General features: G+C 39.6%; 1 protein-coding gene across 1 annotated transcript; it reads left to right on the forward strand.

The window, feature by feature from the left end:
• Nucleotides 1-523: 523 nt before the first annotated feature.
• On the forward strand, nt 524-4,881 carry ppdpfb (pancreatic progenitor cell differentiation and proliferation factor b). The gene is made up of 5 exons (XM_026368819.1): nt 524-704; nt 1,953-2,048; nt 2,670-2,747; nt 3,930-4,023; nt 4,405-4,881. The coding sequence occupies exons 2-5, from the start codon at nt 1,994-1,996 to the stop codon at nt 4,517-4,519; spliced, it is 342 nt and encodes a 113-aa protein (XP_026224604.1). The 5' UTR covers nt 524-704; nt 1,953-1,993; the 3' UTR covers nt 4,520-4,881.
• Nucleotides 4,882-19,050: the final 14,169 nt, after the last annotated feature.

A 19,050-nucleotide genomic window follows, 5' to 3' on the forward strand; every position in this document is an offset into this window, starting at 1 on the left:
CATATCACTAACATTAGTTTTTAACTTCAGAACATTTGTACATATGAATATTCTCTAATTACTCTATTTCATTCAAATGCATGTTTACATAAATCCGATAACGCTGCTGCAGTTCATACGTTACACCACAAGAGGGGGCTTTGTGTTCAGGGGTTAGTGTCTCACGTTTGCTGAAAATATGGCAATTAAAACAGAAGTCAACCCAGATTGACATTTATTATACATAAGGTAAACAATAAATAAAAACAAACTTATATATTGTAGGCTCCGTATCAAGACTCTGTCTTAAAAATAAAGATGAATTTGTTGCTACCTCTGCTTTTTTACAAATATATGAAGCATGCATTTGTACCCTGATATTTTGATAACTGAATCTACGTCAGTAAAGCTAAATATCTGACAAATATGAGCAGATCTTTGTAGAAAGTGTGAGAACGTGCTGTGCACATTAACCCACACATGAACTGTTAGTTTTGGCCCCGCCCCCGAGGGATGGCTACGTCATCGCCGTGTCTATAAAAGCAGCAGCTGGCCACTGAGTCAGAAAGAAGCAGCGTCGAAATCCGTTCGGACCTTGGAGGGTTACATTTACCCAAAACTTATTTTCAAATGGGCCCCGTCGCCTAGCGTTTACTTCCCCCAGCCTCGCCGTCTGAGTTGAATTGGGTGCTACTAAACACCAAGCACGTCTGAGTCACTAAAAGGTGAGGCTCTCCCGGTGTGGTGTGGGGTTACAAAATGGTGGTAGGTTAGGGACTGCTGCTGCTGCTGCTGAGGGCTTTCAGCGGTGGGTTCCTGCTTACGAGGCGAGCTAACGGTGCTAGCAGGCTAGCCTGCGATAATGGCAGCTGTGGAAGAGCTGTATGGCCGTCTTTGTTTTGTTAAAAAATGCCTAATAATAAATGATTTGTGTGGCGTGTTTTCAAGCTCTGTTAGGTTTTTAATTCATAGAATACCGACAGTCATAATAGCGGTGGTGTCAACGCATAAACGGCAAGGCATGAGTTTATTGTAAAAAAAAGGCAATTCCATGATGTTTTTGTCTTTATTAGAGCCAAAATATCTGCTGCACAGGAGACAGAAAGCAACCTCAAAGATGCTTTTACCCTATCTGCTTGAAGGCACTCTGTGTATTCTGTTTATTCCGTTTTTAGTCTCCCGTTAGTCATGTAAGAGGAACAACGTCAAAATGTCGGTTAGGTGCAGTGATGGTCTAATGTAAACACTAACACTGCACAACACGCTGACGTCATAGGATACCAGCTGTAGCCGTGCTGGTCTACAGTTATTTGTTCCTAAATAAAACGTAGCTGGAGATGTGACCTATTTACGTGCTAGTTATTAATATTGTTTGAGTTGTGGTTGGAAGCCTCGATTGTGTTTTTGTCTGCAGTGCACTAAGTCATAGATGTTTAATTTCAGGTTTTTATCCAACAACTAATCCTTGTTTTACTGTAAATTAATGTGTAGATTAAGACTTCAACTTGGCATTAATTTGCTTATCTTTTCCAATAACTATGTTTTGTTACAAAGTCCAAAGTGATCTTCAAATGTCCTAGTTATTTACCAGTTAATTGTTTTTAAGTAGTAAAACAAATGTTTCTCTGATGCCAAGCTGAACAACTATAATAAAACAAATCAAATTGTCACTGTGCAGAATATGAAAACAGAAGAAATGGATGTGTCTGTATGTAGACCATACAGTACACACACACACTTTTATTACCGTTTAGTTATGTTATGGAATTCAGTTTTAGTGACACATGAGTGTAGAATGTGTACAGTAGAGAAATGTGTATAATAAGAGATAATGGTATGAGTTTAAATGAAATTAATCCCCAGAAGTCATGGTTTTTGGTTTGGACTCATATATAGAAATGTGTTTGGAAATGAATATTTGTTAGTAATGTAATCCTGTGTAGTAATGCTTCTACTCTGCATTTGTTCTCCAGGTTTCCATCAAGCACTGTGAACCGCTACCAACTAAAGAAAAATGGCAGCTATTCCAGCAGGCGGTTCTCTTGTGGCAACTACTGACTACTATCGAAGTAAGTCTCTCGCTGTCTTATTTTAGTCCCTTATCACACTAGTGCACAGGACCACACCAAGCCTTCCTCCTGTTGGGTAAGCTCTGCCACTGGATGGGTGGTACACCCCACTAGATAAAGCATCAGGGTGGATGGAATGAGTGACATCAACTGAATTTTCTTTTTGTTCCGCTGAGTCAAAATAAACAGAGGGTTGGGATATGCTCATAGTTAAAATGATTGACACTTGGGCTGACTAATTTGATTAGATTGAGATTATAGAAAATCGTAAAATCCACATTGGTGGTAGCTGGAAGTGATAGACCAGACTGTGAGGGGAAATGACAGTTTCTCGATACGGCACTCTTCTTGTCTTCTTTTTTTGTTCCTATATACATGGTAGACTTCAACTGAGATATTTTGTGCTTATGAAGTAGTGGAGTATAAATTATTTATGTGTTCTGTCTAGGTTCCCGAAAGTAGCAAACAGACCCATGACCTGTCTCAGTAAATCAAATCAATGTGTGCATTACAAATACACTTGTCCCTCAGGCTCTGGTTATATAAGCACATAATGGATTTTAATTTTCTGTACCTCCTCTAAGTAGAGAATAATTGGTGTTTCACTTTCCCTCCACGCAGGGCGCATTGGCTCTACGTCCAGCAGCAGCTCATGCGGCAGTTCAGAGTACAGCGGAGAGGTCATCCCTCACCATCCAGGTGTGTATTTTTATCTGTGTAAAAGAAAATACAGATTAGTTTTTCCTGTTGAATTATGTGTTTGTGAATGTGAAAAAAGTATCAGCTCACTCCATTACCCCCATTTTTCCATATATTTTCAGGAAAAAAGTGTGTATAAACTGACCAAAATAGCATCTTTTTATCATATTTTATTGTCAGGTTTATTAGTATTGACATGAGTGATTATTGGTTAAACAGTTCCAAGTGAACCAAAACAAAGCTGCTGCTCCTGCCAGGATTATATATATTTACTTATATATATATATATATTTTTACTTTTCCCTGCAATTCTTACTCAGACCTCTAATGTATCTAACTGTATGAACATGACAAAGCCTTAGCCAGTAACCTTAGATCAGCATGTCATTGCAGCTTTATGTGCTGACCATCTGGTTCGACAGTTGGTAAGCTAGTTTTAACCACTGAGTCAGCTTGTGCTGTGAGGGTGCTAAAATTTGTCACATAACCACATATATACACAGTGCTGTATATGGAAGTAGAAGAAAAAATGTGACAAATTGACTACATCTCTATTAGACTGTATATAGGATTAAATTGTGGTTCTTTTTAATTCAGAAAGTATGCAGTGCCTACTTGGTGTTATATACTTAATTATTTCTAATATAACAAAAATAATGTATAGCTGACTTTTGGACTTTTCACAAAGTAGATTACTGTGAGTGTTCTGGGTAAGTGTGGTGTCTCCTCACAAATGTATAACAGGCTGGCAATAGTTTGAAAATGAAGTTGACCTACAAACTAATTGTGGCACACAGCAGTACTGTAAAAGCATGTATGTAAATGCAGCTGTTTGGACACTCATTGTGTTATTGCATATGTCAGTCTTACACCACAGTCCAAACACACAGCTGAGTCCTGATAGAAAACCTAGGTCACATCTCCCTTAGGCTGTGGCTGGTGAATCTGGCCACACCCATACAGTAGAGCATTTAGGACAGCAGCTGCTGTCTATAAAGTGGATAAGGAGTAATGGAAATTAGAATCATGCTTGGTGTTACCTGTATAGACTAGAACTAAGAAAAAAGTGCTGGACTACTCAACTCCAAATTCCACATATAGAAATGGAGGTGAAATAGATGGTGGGTGTGGTGCTCTCTGTATAAACTATAAACCTTATACCTTAATTACATCCTTCAACAGGACTCCCCAAGCAGGACTCTGGCCATTGGTGGTCCAGTTTCTTCTTTGGGAAGCAGCCAGGGATGACCCCACTGACTGAGGAGGCACAGCAGAAGTAAGCAGAAGTGTACACACACACACACACACACACACACACACACACACACACACACACACACTGCTGACACATCCCCTATTACACTTACTGTCTTTAATTGTTGCTGCTGCCTTGGTTCTATTTGGAGCTTCATTTTCAACTTCTCTGTTCTCAAATCAATGCTAATTTTGTGCATGCTGTTGAATAAATCTGGGCTGTTGTACCTCCAGACAGTGTACACACATGAAATGTATTTATTTGTCTGGTGGCTTAGTTATGACCTGTTGCTGTGAAAATAATCTGTGAAATAATCTTCTCCAGAGACACGTCCTTTCTGTTCTGTGATACATTTTCTCAGTATATATTATATATATATATATATGTATTTGTCTGTCTTAGGGCGGGGGTCCCAGGTGTGGTGACAAATGGTCAAATCACCTGTGTTGCCAGGGAGATGGTGATGCAACGTCAGGTGAGTGAGAGCAGCGATGCAGGAAGCCCCACCTCCTCCTGATGTTGCCGTCTCCCATTGATCCACACCGAACCTGGGGGGAATGACACCAACGACCAACGCTAGGTGACGGGAGCATGTCCCGTTTACAACCATATTAGTTTCTTTTTGTTTTTATATTATTCATTGTAGTATAGGCTGCCTTACTTGTTATCATTTCTTTTTTTTATTCACAACTAAAAAAACTGGAAAAAAAACAAAAAAAAAAAACAAGAAGTCAACGATACAACTGAGAAACTCCTTTTTTAACATTTGTACTGTTGTGTGTTTGTAATGATGTGGTTCATTCACATCCACATGCCTTTGTTTTTTCACTTTGTCACCCTGTGATTGCAAATGCAATAAAGTAGACTCATGCAGCCTAATGTTCTGTTTCGTTCCCTGTTCTTCACTACACAAGAGTTTGACTCAGTTCACTAAATTAAAACATAGCATATACAACTTTCTCTGGTTTCAGAAGGTGATGTATTGTATTTTAATGCCTGTACCAATGGATGTATCTATAGCAGTTGGAGATGACCGTGTCTGTGTTTGCTTGGCAGTGGTTGACTGCTTTTGACCAAGGCTATTCCAGGAACAAAGTAAACAATCAAAGTCCTCTTTTCTGCTGCTGCTGGCAAAGATACAGTAGCTGTGTAACTGCTGCCTTAGTTTCTTAATACCCACTATACGTTGCTGCTGCAATGGTAAGTATAGTAGTACATATACACCATTCTGCCACTGTAACACACAACATACTTCCCACACAGCTTTGTTTCCCCCTCAAAAAAAAACAAAAAAACCAAACACTGACAAGTGTTAGAAGTTTAACTTAAGCTGGAATCTAATTAACTTTTTGGGGGAAGGTTTGTTACCATCACTCCACAATCACCTGTGCTGAGCATGTGACGTAGCATTGACGTGAACAAATGTCTCTCGTGAGCTGACTCACTAAAACAACAGAATAGTTCCAGATACACACAATCTCTTATCTGTCTTTTCGCAGTAATTCTCACATAACAACAGGCTGGTGCACTTTTTCTAAATGGAGAAAGTGAGCATTGAAAAAAAAGATCTTGCTGTTAACTGGTATTTGAGGAGTGGTAATAGTTTCAGTGCTCTTTGGTTTTGTAGTTCATATTACAGCCTGCAGCCAGACTACCTGTGCATATTTAAGACATTGTTTTAGGTTCACTTGTATTTGGTATTGTGTTTATCACTTAATCCAGCAGTAGTTTTTAACCTGTGTGTGTATCTGTTGGTGTCAGTTTGAGCTTCTTGGGTGAGTTGGGAAAATATTATATATAAAATATATACTTCCCAGTCTTTTTTTCATTGCCCACCTTCACCAGTGATGACAATGCAGAAAGCATTCCCTAAAACTCCAACCCAACTACGTCCATTTATCCATTGACTCATGCCACTGTAGTTGTCCTGACTTGGAGAAAAGTCTCTCTGCTGACTGTAGAGCAGCACAAATCCTGACACAAGTATTTTCACAGCAGGTTTGTGTAAGCGCTTCTGTCGTCCATTCACGCTGTCGGTCTCTCTGCCCGGCTCTGTGAAACAGAGGAAATACAAACAATGGGCAAAAATTGCTGCAAACTGGCCCCTCTGCAGAGCTGAAAAGAGGATTTGTTCTGTGGCTCACATGCAGAGCTGAGCGTTCCTCCCACGCTGCAGTTTTTCCAGGTCACTTAGTGCAACAAAGGGTCATTGAAAAGTGGAAGAGAAGAGGATTTTCTCTGCTCTCTCTAACATCTCTTCTGCTTTCACCTCTGGTTACATGACTGGGTCATACGGTTTCTACACATTTGTTCTTAATGAGCTAACAAAATGTTAAAATGTCAGAGTTGCAGGGCTCCACCATTTAAATTGTCCACTTCCATCACCGTGTGATGGTGGGTCAACTAGTACTGACAAGAACAGTGGAAGCCAAACAGTACAGTAATCTAATCATTATCAAGCCAGCAGATCCAGACAGTGTAGTTCAGCCTAAGCAAAAAAGTGGACCTGCTCTGTGGTGACTAGTAGTCAGTAGACTAGTAGTAAGACTAGTAATTATGTTTGCTCATCCGAGTACTGAGCTGCAGTTCCACCCTCTGTATACAGTGTACAGGAGCCACCCAAAGAAATGAAGGGAGCGATTTAACCCTGAAGTTGGTCCCCACAGTGTGACCATGCAAAAACACATTCATACTACTCACCTTCCATAGATATGATTAGATACTATTAGATAGTATTAGACAACAGGACTTAGGTGTTAATACAAACCTCAGTTGGTTTTTAAATAGGATTCACCTCTCGTCCATGTGACGTGCACTGCGTACACGTTTCCTCCTGGTTCTGTCCTGTAATTTATTTATCACCCAGCCCTGCTAAACACACGTGCTCTGGCTGCTGTAGGATGAGAAGGAAACAAACTGCTGTGGACATAGATTTGTTTGGTCAAAAACTAAATGCACATACCTGTAAACTCACGTTAGTGAATCACGACATCTTTTATTAATATCTGTGGTGGTAAAATAACTTTCTGCAATCAACCACTGATTGACACATTCCTGCATTTCCTTTTACTGAAATCAGCATCATTGTTGCGTCCAGATTCAACATTACAGTTACATTTCTCTCTATATGGACCTCCTCAGAAAATACTACTTTCTGATTGTACTGTCAACACAGCCAACAGCTGTGTCTCACAGCTGTTGGCTCCTCTTGAGGCCTTTCAAGATCAAAATGTGTGAAACCTGTAACATAGTTCTAATATTCAGTGTCATCAGGCTCTCGTGCCACAGTGTTTGGATCATGGTGTCTCAGAGTCTTTTTACTCAGAATGCTTCATCTTTGTCCAACCTGGCTGTCAGATCCTCTCAGAGGCCTGAGAAGTGAGCTGTAATTTCTTCCTTTCAGTCTGTGCACCAGCGAGCTGCGCTTGTTTCCATCTATTTGATGTCCTGCTGAGTCGGGCTGCTTGGTTTGGAGGAGGAGAAGGGAGGAGAAGAATAAAAGCCCAGGACGATATTGACCTGTAATCCGTTTGTTCCAATCACACCTGTTAGTCCTGGCAAGAAAGGAAGCAGAGATGCATCAAAAAACACATTTTAAACATCAAACAAACACATATTTTATAGTAAGTTAACCTGCCTTGTCGAGCTTTATATGACCAAATACCTCATCAATTATAACGTTTCCCCACTTCAGTCCTTTAGTTGTTTTAGGAGCTGATTATAAAAAAAATATGAACTGTGGCCTCTCTTATGTTCTTACTGGAGCTGAGTGCCACAATCAGACATACTTGCCCTGTTATTATTATTATTATTGTTATTATTATTATTATTTGATTCATTTGGTCCAGCATCATTTGGAAACACAAGATGAAGCTGTAGGATCATTTTATTTTGTGACTCCTGTGCGGTGTGAATAGAGGAGGTTGTCAATGTGCATGAGCTCTGCCTGAGCTCAGTTGTCGAGGTTAATACACTATAGATCTACTGGTCAATAGTAACATGGAGCTACTGCCACAGACTGACTACAGTCTTTTTGTCAGCGCTACTACAGGGTTTCAGTGTCTTCTTCTACCTCAGCAGGTAGCCAGGAATCGAACCACTCCCCCTAGGGTTTGGAGGTGACTGCTCCACCACCTGGTGAGTAAGAACCACTTTCCTGCTTAGATCCCTGACCTCAGCCCCCAGATGAAAAGAAGCACTGACTAGACCAGTCCTTACTGCATGACATCAGTGCTGGGCTCCACTAATGCTCTCGTGAATGAAAGGGAGTAAACATCTGGTGAAAAACCCTCCCAGAAGAGTGGACTACACAGTATGTAGTGAACGGGAATGTATGTGAACTAGTTTACCAGGAGGCCTTTCCACAGTGAGCCAAAGGGCGACCTGTTTCTGTCTGAGCCTCACTGAGTCGGTCTGACAGCTGAACACAGCCGGTAAAGACTGTTGACTGGTGCCGGAACCTGGGGGAGAGAGACAGATTTACACTGCATGAACCGTGCTACTGAACTGAAGTGAGAAATACTTCACAGTAGTATTTAAAACTCATATAAGTACCAGATATACCACTTCATGAAAATAAACATGCACTCAAGTGTCAGTCGCTGCATAGTACGAACAAGATCAGGCATAATTGAGGTCAACATATTGTAGCTAACACAGTCCTGTAAGAGGTCATTTACATCTCTCTGTAGCAGTCATAGTCAGGACTCAGCTCTGCTGATGTGCTGATTCAGAGTGTGGAAGACAGTAACAGTATACTCTACATGTACAGTAGTGTGTGTCTACTGATTGTGCATGTGAGTGTGTTTGCTGGTAATAAATCCTGTGTGTTTGAATGTGTTACTGAGTCATTTACTTTGTTTTCCATTCAAATTCTGTATTTAGTGCAGAAGTGTTAAAGGATCACTCTACACACTTGACAAAAACACATTTTCCTTTCGTCTCTATCCACATCTATAAGATTTAGGCCTCTGCTCGGATCCACTGAAGGCTGTTTATTTCTTTTTGTGGTGCTCACAGCTTTTGAACATCACACGCTGACATGCCATGATGTTTGTGAGTGTTCCCTCACCTCTTTTCTAACGCTGTCCCTGGAAAACACTGCACACTGCAACATACTGTATAACTATATTATATTAGTCACTGCTTAATATGCTAATTACTGTCCTTCTTACCAATGCTTGGGTTTAGAAAGTGTGTTTTTAACTTTGCACATCCCCTGGTCATAGGTCTGGCTGGTTATAGTTGCAAATACTTTACTCTAAATACTGCAGTGACTAATGGTATACTGGAAATATTGCCATCATATGTTGTTGTCATACATACACAAAAAACAAAACACTATCAATAAATTGACTGACTTCACGTTCAGCTCTAGAACTCTCTCTTATGTGACCATGAGAACCAGCTCAGTAGTATCTATGAAATCACACTGTTGCTTATTTCTTGTCTTGATGTGACTGTTTGGTCTGTTTTGGTCTGTTCTGTACAGCCGGTACACTGATATAGTACTTTGACCCAAATCAAACACAGTAGATGCCCAGTTGCAGAATTTGAAGGATACAAACATTTAAAGTATGAGTTGTGCCAACTGAATGAAGACAGACAGGATGTTATTTCCTCTGAGGGAATGCACAGTTCACCCAGCAGGGTCAAAAGTCAAAGGTTCAGATTGCACTGGTCATTTTTCTCAAGATCATGTGTGTTCATGGAGTTTGCTCATAACTTTGCCCTCACAAATATATATGTTATGTTTCCTTTCTCTGTGTGTGTGTGTGTGTGTGTGTGTGTGTGTGTGTGTGTTTGCATGCTTATACTGTACTTTTGTAGAAGTGATTGCGGGCAAGCAGGCAGGCTGGAGAGTTAACGCTGGTCATGGCGTGTTGGATCTGCAGGGCGTTACTGACCTACAGGATGAACATCCTAAAGAGTCAGAGACAGAGACAGAGGGGAGTCACGACTCATGAAAGAGTTTTTGTGTTGAATCAGATAGACAACTTACTGCAGTTTTAATGTCATCACATGAACACACTGTTATGATGTTATGCTGTAAGATATTTCACCTAGCTGCAAACTGAACTGAAGTCTATTAAATGACATAATGGTTTGACTTTTAGAAATATTATTAAATGAAAATCAAGTGGATGTGATGGTTTCAGCTCCAGTTTACAGGGCCTGTTAAACCACTTGCCAATTCCTCTAAGTAAAACATGACAGAACAAATGAACCAATGGATATCTCGTATGTTATCATGAGTCACTGTTATCACAGTGGAAAGAAAGACGAGCGGACGGAAAAGCAAACAGGGGAAATAATTGATTCCAGTTAATGCACATGCACCTGGAACACTGATACTATTATTAAATCCTACTTGTGTGTGTGTGTGTGTGTGTTTGTATGTGTGTTTTACACCATCGCTTTAGTTTTTGTGCATGTTATGTCACGCTCCCCTGCCCTCTGCGCAGCCGGGCAACAAGGGATGTAAAACAGGGTGTCACTGTTGAATCAGCAGCCTGATTTCACATACCTACATTTATAGGTTTCAGCTTTATTATGAGCCAATGAGCCCCTGGTGCCAAACTGAAAGATACTCTCTGATGCTTTTTCTGTTTGGTTTTGAGAATCACCATCCACACCTGTCAATATACATGCATCACCGAGGTGTCCGGCAGACCACTTGTGCTAACATACAATGCAGTCAGAGAGTTACTGTGGCCAAAGGCCGGCTACACCTTGTCTGCTTGTGAAATTGTGGTGCAGCCTTTTTCCATACTATCATGTGGCCAGGAGAGACCGGGAATTGAACCACAACCCCCCCACCCACCTGATGTCTCTTTTTGCAGACAGTATCTATTTTCACTTTCTTTGTTCTTGTTCTGTCTCTCTGAAGTCATATTATTGACTTTAAAACAAAACTTGACATGACTTCACACAGAGGCTCTGGACCAGAAGCCATTCACCCCTTGGGGCCCTAAAATACCCTGGAAGACCCATTCACTAATCCAGCCACAAGTATAAAACACCTGATGTACTGCAACTACAGCAAGCAGCAAGCAGGAAGGCAAAACAGGGGATAAAACCAAGACTAAAATTGATATTAACACTTCCATAACAAGCAGAATTATTAGTGGGATACTCATGGAAAAAAAATGATTTACACACTCAAAGTGATTTGGAGAATCACCTTTCACACAATTGTGAGAATATGTAAACTGACAACAATTGCATTTCCAAGAGGCGTGAATACTTTTTCGAGGCACTGTGCATGTAGGATGCCATTATTCATTGTGTTTGAGTATAAATACGTTTTAGTATTTTGTGTCAACATAGGAAACATTACAGCATAGAAAAAGCTGTTCTGTGTTGGAAAAGCTTTGGGTTTTGCACAGGTACACAGGTTGTGCGGAACAACCTACAACCCTCAGCAGAATGTCCGTGGTTTTGATTTGATGGTTAAAGCCACAGTTTTTTCTGAAACATGCTGTAAACGTATGTGTACGAGAATCTTAACAGCAGTGCAGAGAGACTCTTCTCACCAATGAGAGAAGGCCAAGGTAAGGGGTTGGAGGGATTAGAGTTAGGTTAAGGGGTTATTCACTGCTGTCAATCAACCACTGCTCCCAAAGTTTATTTTCCTATTTGCAAGTACAGCAACAAAAATGTTTACTAGAATAACCATTCAGCGGCCGGATTAAGTTTTGAGACAACATTTTTAAACCTGGTGACCTGGTGACTCTAAAATGCCCGTAGGTTTAAATGTGTCAGCGCTGTGAGAGACTGGCGACCTGTCCAGAGTGTTCCCTGCCTCTCGCCCAATGACAGCTGGGATAGGCTCCATCACTCCTGCAACCCTTAAGTGGACAAGTGGTTAAGAAAATGGATGGATGTGACATGAAGCGCACACGACTATCACGACACAGACCCATCTGTGCTCAGTAAAGCACTTTGGTTAAAGTGTCCACATTATGACCTTTTGGGACTTAAACAACATGTCGAATTTATAAAGAAAAGCCAGCTTGGTATTTCTGACACATGGCTGCTACTCTAAATGTCACACATCTACCACTAGGCTGTATACTAGGATGAGATGTCAAAGTCAACAAGCCAAGGACTGTTTGTTCAAGGTCCTGCTTGTCCTCGTACTCATTTACATTTCATGTCAAATCAAACGGGTCATCAGTGTATCACTGTTAGCTTTTGATAAAATGTCTTTTTCTGGTAACAGGAGCTTTCAAAATATTTGTTTTTGTGTGGGAATCAAGACTGTCTGGTGACAGTTTACATGGAAGGAGTAGGTCATTTATTTTAATAGATAACAAGAGTTTGTTGTCCTAGAATCAGGCTCTGTTTGCCTGGGAACAAACACATTTCACTGGCCTCTTATTGATTATCAGCTGTCTTTCTCAAAGTTTTGTGATTTTAACTGATACTCTTGCTTTTTATATTTGTGAGGGCATATTTAGAAATTGAATTGTTAGTTAAAAGCCCACACAAAGCATACATTTGTTATAGCTACAGAAGCCAAAACTCCAACGCATTGATAAACCTAGCCGCTATGATGAGGTGCAGATTTAGTCTTCGTTTCTTTTTGTATTTTGTTTTTAATTACACACTTAATGTTAAACAATACACTGCCCTGAATAAACTAAACCTGTGCTTAACACAACGTTAAGACTAAATTTGCATCTTCTACCTCACATCTGTCACACTGCTTCTGTCACCAGTGGTTTCTTTCTTTTACAGGACATTCCACATTGGATTTACTGTTTGTAAAATGACTGTGATCAACCTTACAGGGCACATCCGGTTCATTAAAAAAGGTGGTATGCTCCATGTTGCATATATAGATGTAATGTCACCAAATAAAAACTAAAATTGTGAACTTTCACATCATATTCATCCTTTAATCTTAAGCCCAGATGTCTTCAATGTACCGCGAACACAATAAGATCTCTCAGATCTCTCTCAGTAATGCAACAGGTTGCTGACTCAGTAACTCCAGCAACATTAAAATGAATGGCTAGTCTACATCAAATGCATGTTCATGTTGTCAGTACAGTCTAACCTGTCTTACAACAGCGATAGCGAATTCAGCCTGACTATTAAAACGTACAGTAGGCCACAAGCTATGTGATCAACATCTGTTAAATAACAGATTTTCTGGTAGAAGGAGAAATAAGAATGAACTGGAATACATGCACAGTGTGAAAAGAATTTCTTGTGTAACTAACTTTGCCTTCTTCTGTTGCTATATGAGGGTAACCTAAACCCAGCATTTAAGGGAAAGGTCGTAGCCGCCCACTGTTGTTTTATCCCCCAGCGGTTGACGCCTTCTTTTCTTCCCTCTCTCTCTTTCTTTCATATGTATTCATCTCACATATTTGCACACACATGCAGGGCTAGACGAGCATCTGTGACCTACTTTAAAGGAAAGGAAAAGGAGGAAAGAAGAAAGCGGAATAGAGGACTGAAGTGAAAACAAAAAGAAAAGGAAAGAAAGAAAGTGGTAAGAAAGGAAAAAAGAGTAAAGACAGACAAGGGTGAGAAGGTAGGAAACAGAAAAAAGAAAAGAACGACAGAAATCTAAGAAATAAGAATGATTTGTCGAAGTACTGTTAACATGTACACGCTGAAAGGTTCCCTGATCATAAAGACCCACCTGGGATGTGCTCCTCTCAGTTCTGTGAAGCAGCCTAAAGCCTTAGCTGGAGCTCTAGATCCTAATCCAGAAGATTTGAACCAAACATGCAGGAAATGAACAGAACTTCTGCAAGTTCCCTTTGCTGGTAATGACGCTGCAGTTTTGTGTTTCAGCTGCAGTGTAGGAGGTGCAGCTACTTATTTTAGATCTGCCGTGACCTACATTTGGACTAGATGCAGCTCGGAGGTCACAGTGATGTAAGTGCAGGATTTCCTTCCACTGGTGATATTATTAACGAGGCATAAAGTCGGACACCCACGTTCTGTTTGTTTTTTTTCCACCTTTTCACTTTCCTTAACGTTCACAGCACTGACTCAGTCTAACAGCCAAGTTAGTTCAGTGCTTGTCTCTGACATAACAGAACATGTGCCATTTTTCTATTGGGCCTCCGTAACACTTGCTCATTGTTAAGAACAAAACAAACAACCGAACAAAAAAAAATCTAATTCAGCCAAGTTGGACAAAAGGTGCCTTCTGCTTAGCCTGCAACTCAGCATCAGTCTCTAATCCACTTCTATCACTGCTCAGTTGGACGAGTGAGCAGAAGCTTCACTGCTCCTCAGCATTATCTTAACTTTACAGCAATCACACAGTATTTAGTTTAATGTCTGATGATGTTGATGAGATTTGCTCTTTGTTCTCTTTTTCTGTGGAAACTCACTGAAGGGAACAAATAGCAGATGATGACTCATTAGGAAGGTGCACACTTTCATAACCCAGGGTTAGTGTCATGTATATCCAGCAAAATAAAGAAAACACTAAAACACACCCAGGACATTTAACACGTAAACTCCTCATTGGATTTTTATTGGAATTTAAGCATATTAATGTCTCAACAACCTTTAGCTCTGAGAGGTTTGCCACAGCTCATTTTGATTTGTCATAGTGATGGAGTAGTGTCACTTATCCTCTGTCCATTCACATGCTTAGTTAGTTGCTTGCGCAATTTACCAAAACATGCTACATACTGTCGTGCAAGCGTTTAAATTAATTTTCGAATGTTCTAGTTCAGCTCTTTGCCAGAAGGTGCACAACACTGCGCTACAAAATCAAGTCAAGTGGACAACAGAAATGAGAACAGCTGGCTGATGATCAGCTCCAGCAGAAGAAAAGTGCGGAATATGACCAGACTTATACTTAAAATATATAAAATATCAGACAGCTGGTACTTCTCAAAGTTTTGAATTTGTTTTAAAATCTGTGTTTTAGCTTCCAAGTTCAGATCTTTTTGAACTTTTGAAACCTGTTTTCACTGAACAACCAACTTTATAACATTTTCTAAATATAAAGAAATTTAGAGTTTGATTTCTGAAACACTCTAAAAACACTAACAACTATTTTCTGGATCTAGAAATAGGCTCTTTGCTGAAAAAAATAGGTCATGGTTCACCACTTGGTTTCCATCGACATAAGAGAATTGTCAGTCAGTTCCAAAAGAACATTTCTCATTGCAAGACTGCAAAGAATGTAGGCCTTTCACCATCTTAATATTGTGAAAATCAGGGACCTATTACTCTCAGTGAGTAAAGGCCAAAGGCAGAATAAACTATTGAATGTGTGTCACCTTCAAGCTCTCAGGTGGCACTACATGGCACCTTGATGAATACAGCCATATGGGCTCATTATAGCCATTATAGCAGGACGATGCCAGACCTCTTGGTATCTCTTTCACGCCTCAGCCACTAGCCTGTTATATTATGACTGGTTATCTCTTACCTTTAATCAGCATGTCCATATTAAATCAGATCAACCCATCTTTACTAACAGGTTACGTACCACAGGCTTTTAAGGTTGCTGTAGTCAAACCCCTACTCAAAAAGCCTACTCTGGACTCAAGGATTTTAGTAATTTATAGACTAACATCCAATCTGTCCTTTATCTCTAAAAGTCTTGAAAATGTAGTTTCAAAGCAATTATGTGACCACCTGCACAGGAATAACTTGTATGAAGATTTCCAGTCAGGATTTAGAGTACATCATAGCACAGAAACAGCACTGGTAAGGTGCAATCCCATTTGAGCAAGCATTAGGCAACGGTGGAGAGGAAAAACTCTCTTTAGAGGAAGAAACCTTTAGAGGTTTCACTGTTCATTTCTACAGTTGCCTAATTCTTGCTCAAATGAGATTGTTGGGTTTATTATATAATTCTGTATGCAATTATACTCTGTAAGGTCTTAAACCTTACACTATAAGGTGCCTTGAGATGACTTCTGTTGTGATTTGGCGCCACACAAATAAAATTTTATTAAAACACAGTGGATGTTGTGCTTGTAAAGTGTTTGAGTGCAGAGCTGTCTTAAGTCAAGAGTTTCTCATAGAAGCCATGGCCAAAAAGCCAAAGAGCAAAGATAAAACTTCAAAATAAACTTGTCAGGACTAAATCATTACTCATGGCATCGTTCATTACAATCATTTGACAAAAATCTCTCACATGATTTCATGACTATGTGTCCACTTAAGCAGAAATGTATTGCTTTAAGAGATTACTCTACTGTTCAAGAGGGAGTAAGGTCAGGATTCTAATATGAGGAAGATGAAATATGCTGTTTACAAATGATGGTCTACTGTGCGTCTTAACTTATAATCATCAATAATATTATAATTTTTTTGCACTGACTCTGTCTAATCAGTGACTACCAGCTGCCTTTAAACTGATTTATAGCTTCAGATTTTTGTACAAGCCACAGTAAAAACTTTTATTGTGCTTTTCACAACCTATTTTCTTTAGCACCCTTTTTTCTTTTCTTACACTCTGCACTTTGTGATTAAACTAAGTAATGAAGCACTGGAATATTATATTCAGGCTGAGCAACAAGTTAGTTGCATGCTCTGTTCACATGCTCACTGGCAATGTTTGATTTAAGCTCAAGTTTGTCACAGTTCCAGTTTGGCAGATAGTTCAACAGCTTCACAAAATAAGAGACAAGAGTTGCTAGTTCAGGCTGTTTATTTTCCTCCCAAATGAAAACACTGTAAAACTGAAATATACAAAAGAAACCATATCAAGAGTGAAAGCACATTTATATCTACAACAGTATGACATTAGTTATGTGACAACATTGGATTTACAAACTGTTTCCAGCTCAAGAACAATGTTCCTTTATGCCAAAACAATTTGGGAATGTCAACATCTACAACCCATAATAACATTAAAACATTATGAATAATCAGAGAAATTGTTGTATGCAAGGGACTTAGAACCAATAAAAACTTCCTTTATGTGAGAAAACATAATTGGAAATACTTTTCTGACTTGTGAGTTTTACTATGACAGCCACTGCAGGCTCCTGTATTTTGGAACAACAAATGTTGCTGTGCAGCTGCTTTGTACATAAGGTCTATCTTAGCTCAGCAAAACAATGCCAAACCACATTCTACACGTAAAAGAACAACATGACTCAGTAGTAAACGAGCAGAAAATGCTAAACTGACCAGCCTGCTGTCCACATCTGTCAGCCAGTGACAACATTTGATGCATTATGAAGTGAAATATATGACACATAAGGAAACAAATGTAGCAGCTGACATTTGAAAAAGGGGAATGTTTCCTGATTGTGCCAAAGCAGTTGACCTTCTCACTTCCCAACCTCATACACCATGTCAAAAAAGAGCCAATGAAACGCTCCTATCCTAACTTATCCTATCTTTTGAAACATGCTGCTGGTGTCCAATTCAAAATGATAATAATATAATATAATATATAATATAATATATAATTTAATATAAATAAAAATGTGAAGACCTACATTGGAGATGTTGACTGTGAGATCAGACGACTCTTGTATTATATCCTAGACCTTAACCTTAACACCAGTGTTACGAGGCTGTCAACATTACTCGCTTCATCTGTGATCATGATTCTTTGGAGGGGGCTCATCAGTATAATATGTGTTTGTGTATGAATCAGTGTATGGGTGTGAGTTTGTTTAGCATGGTTGTGGTGCCACCCAGCCACTCTGGGGTGACTGAGTTCACGGCAGCTGCCTGGGGCCAGGAATTCCAGATCTACTGGATGATATTAAAACATAGCTTTGGCTGTTTTCCCAATCACAGCTCATGCACTCCCAGAGCACACGTTCACAGCATGCGCTGCTTGTGTGTGGGAAGTATTCTTGGCAACTTTAATGTAATCTGTCTCCATTGGTTTAAAAACAGCACAGGTTTGCATGCTGCATGTCCTGAGGTATAAAGATACTGAAATACATGGGGGTCCAATAGTTATACATTTGTCTGATTTATGCTATAACATAAAATGTGTCTGTGTTTTTGAATGGATTTCCATTCAGATCTTCTTCGCCCTTAAATGAAATCAGAGGAAAAGCTAGTTTTCAGAGAAAGTCCACTATTGACAGAGACCAAAAACAGAACTGAAAGAGAAGCTGGACACCGAGAGACCAGTCATTTTTATCCAACCCTGTCTCCTGAATATTGCATTCTAAAGCTACAAAACTAATTATGTTGTGATGTAATGTATTTTGGAAAGTGAGTTCCTAAGAGATGGTTGGGGTGGATACAGGGTGTATAATGTGCAGGACTGACAAACTCAACCAACTGTATTAGTCAACACTTACATTTGAATAAAGACAGTTGTTTGTGATGTGACTGCCAATCATCTTTTCTTTCCCTTAACCCAGTGCGGTGAGTGCCTGAATCCAACTATAAATTATTATGCAGATAAGAAAACTGGAAGGTGTAGGGCAAAAATCTGTTGCATGTGTACTTTTTATTGATATGTTAAATATCAAAGAATTTGTGATTTGTGATTAATGTTAATTGTAAACATCCGGTCATTACATTAATAGAGAACACAAATTATATATGTGATTGCAAAAACTGAATATTTTGGGAGAAACTTGCTTTTATCAACCAGCCATTGAGGGAGTTAACCAGTCCGACGGGATCATTAGGTTAAACTTTGTTCAGACGTGTTTTAAATGAATGATCTCACTAAACTGACAGTGATCATTTACATAACATTAACCTGAAGATAACATGAAAGTACACGTGTCTTTTCATTGATCCAACAAGGACACAATCATCCTCCCATCTGCACAGTGGTGACTTTCTAAAACCTGGACAACCTGCCTTGAATACATGCAGGTAATTTACAACATCAACACCAAACAATATCTTGACCTGTGGACAGGCTAAGGTCAGAGAGTAGGAGGCAAAAATAGAGAAGCAAACTCATTCACTGAGATAAACATTCAAACCAGCTGGGAAGATATTTTATTTATTGCTGAAATGATGTGCAAATGAATCACCTAATATGCACATCGTCTACCAACTGTGGGATCAGTGGTTGGATTCCTGGCTCCTCCTGTCCTTGGGCAAGATACTTCCTGTTGC

Source organism: Anabas testudineus, chromosome 7 (genome assembly GCF_900324465.2).
Source record: "Anabas testudineus chromosome 7, fAnaTes1.2, whole genome shotgun sequence".
Lineage (NCBI taxonomy): Eukaryota > Metazoa > Chordata > Actinopteri > Anabantiformes > Anabantidae > Anabas > Anabas testudineus.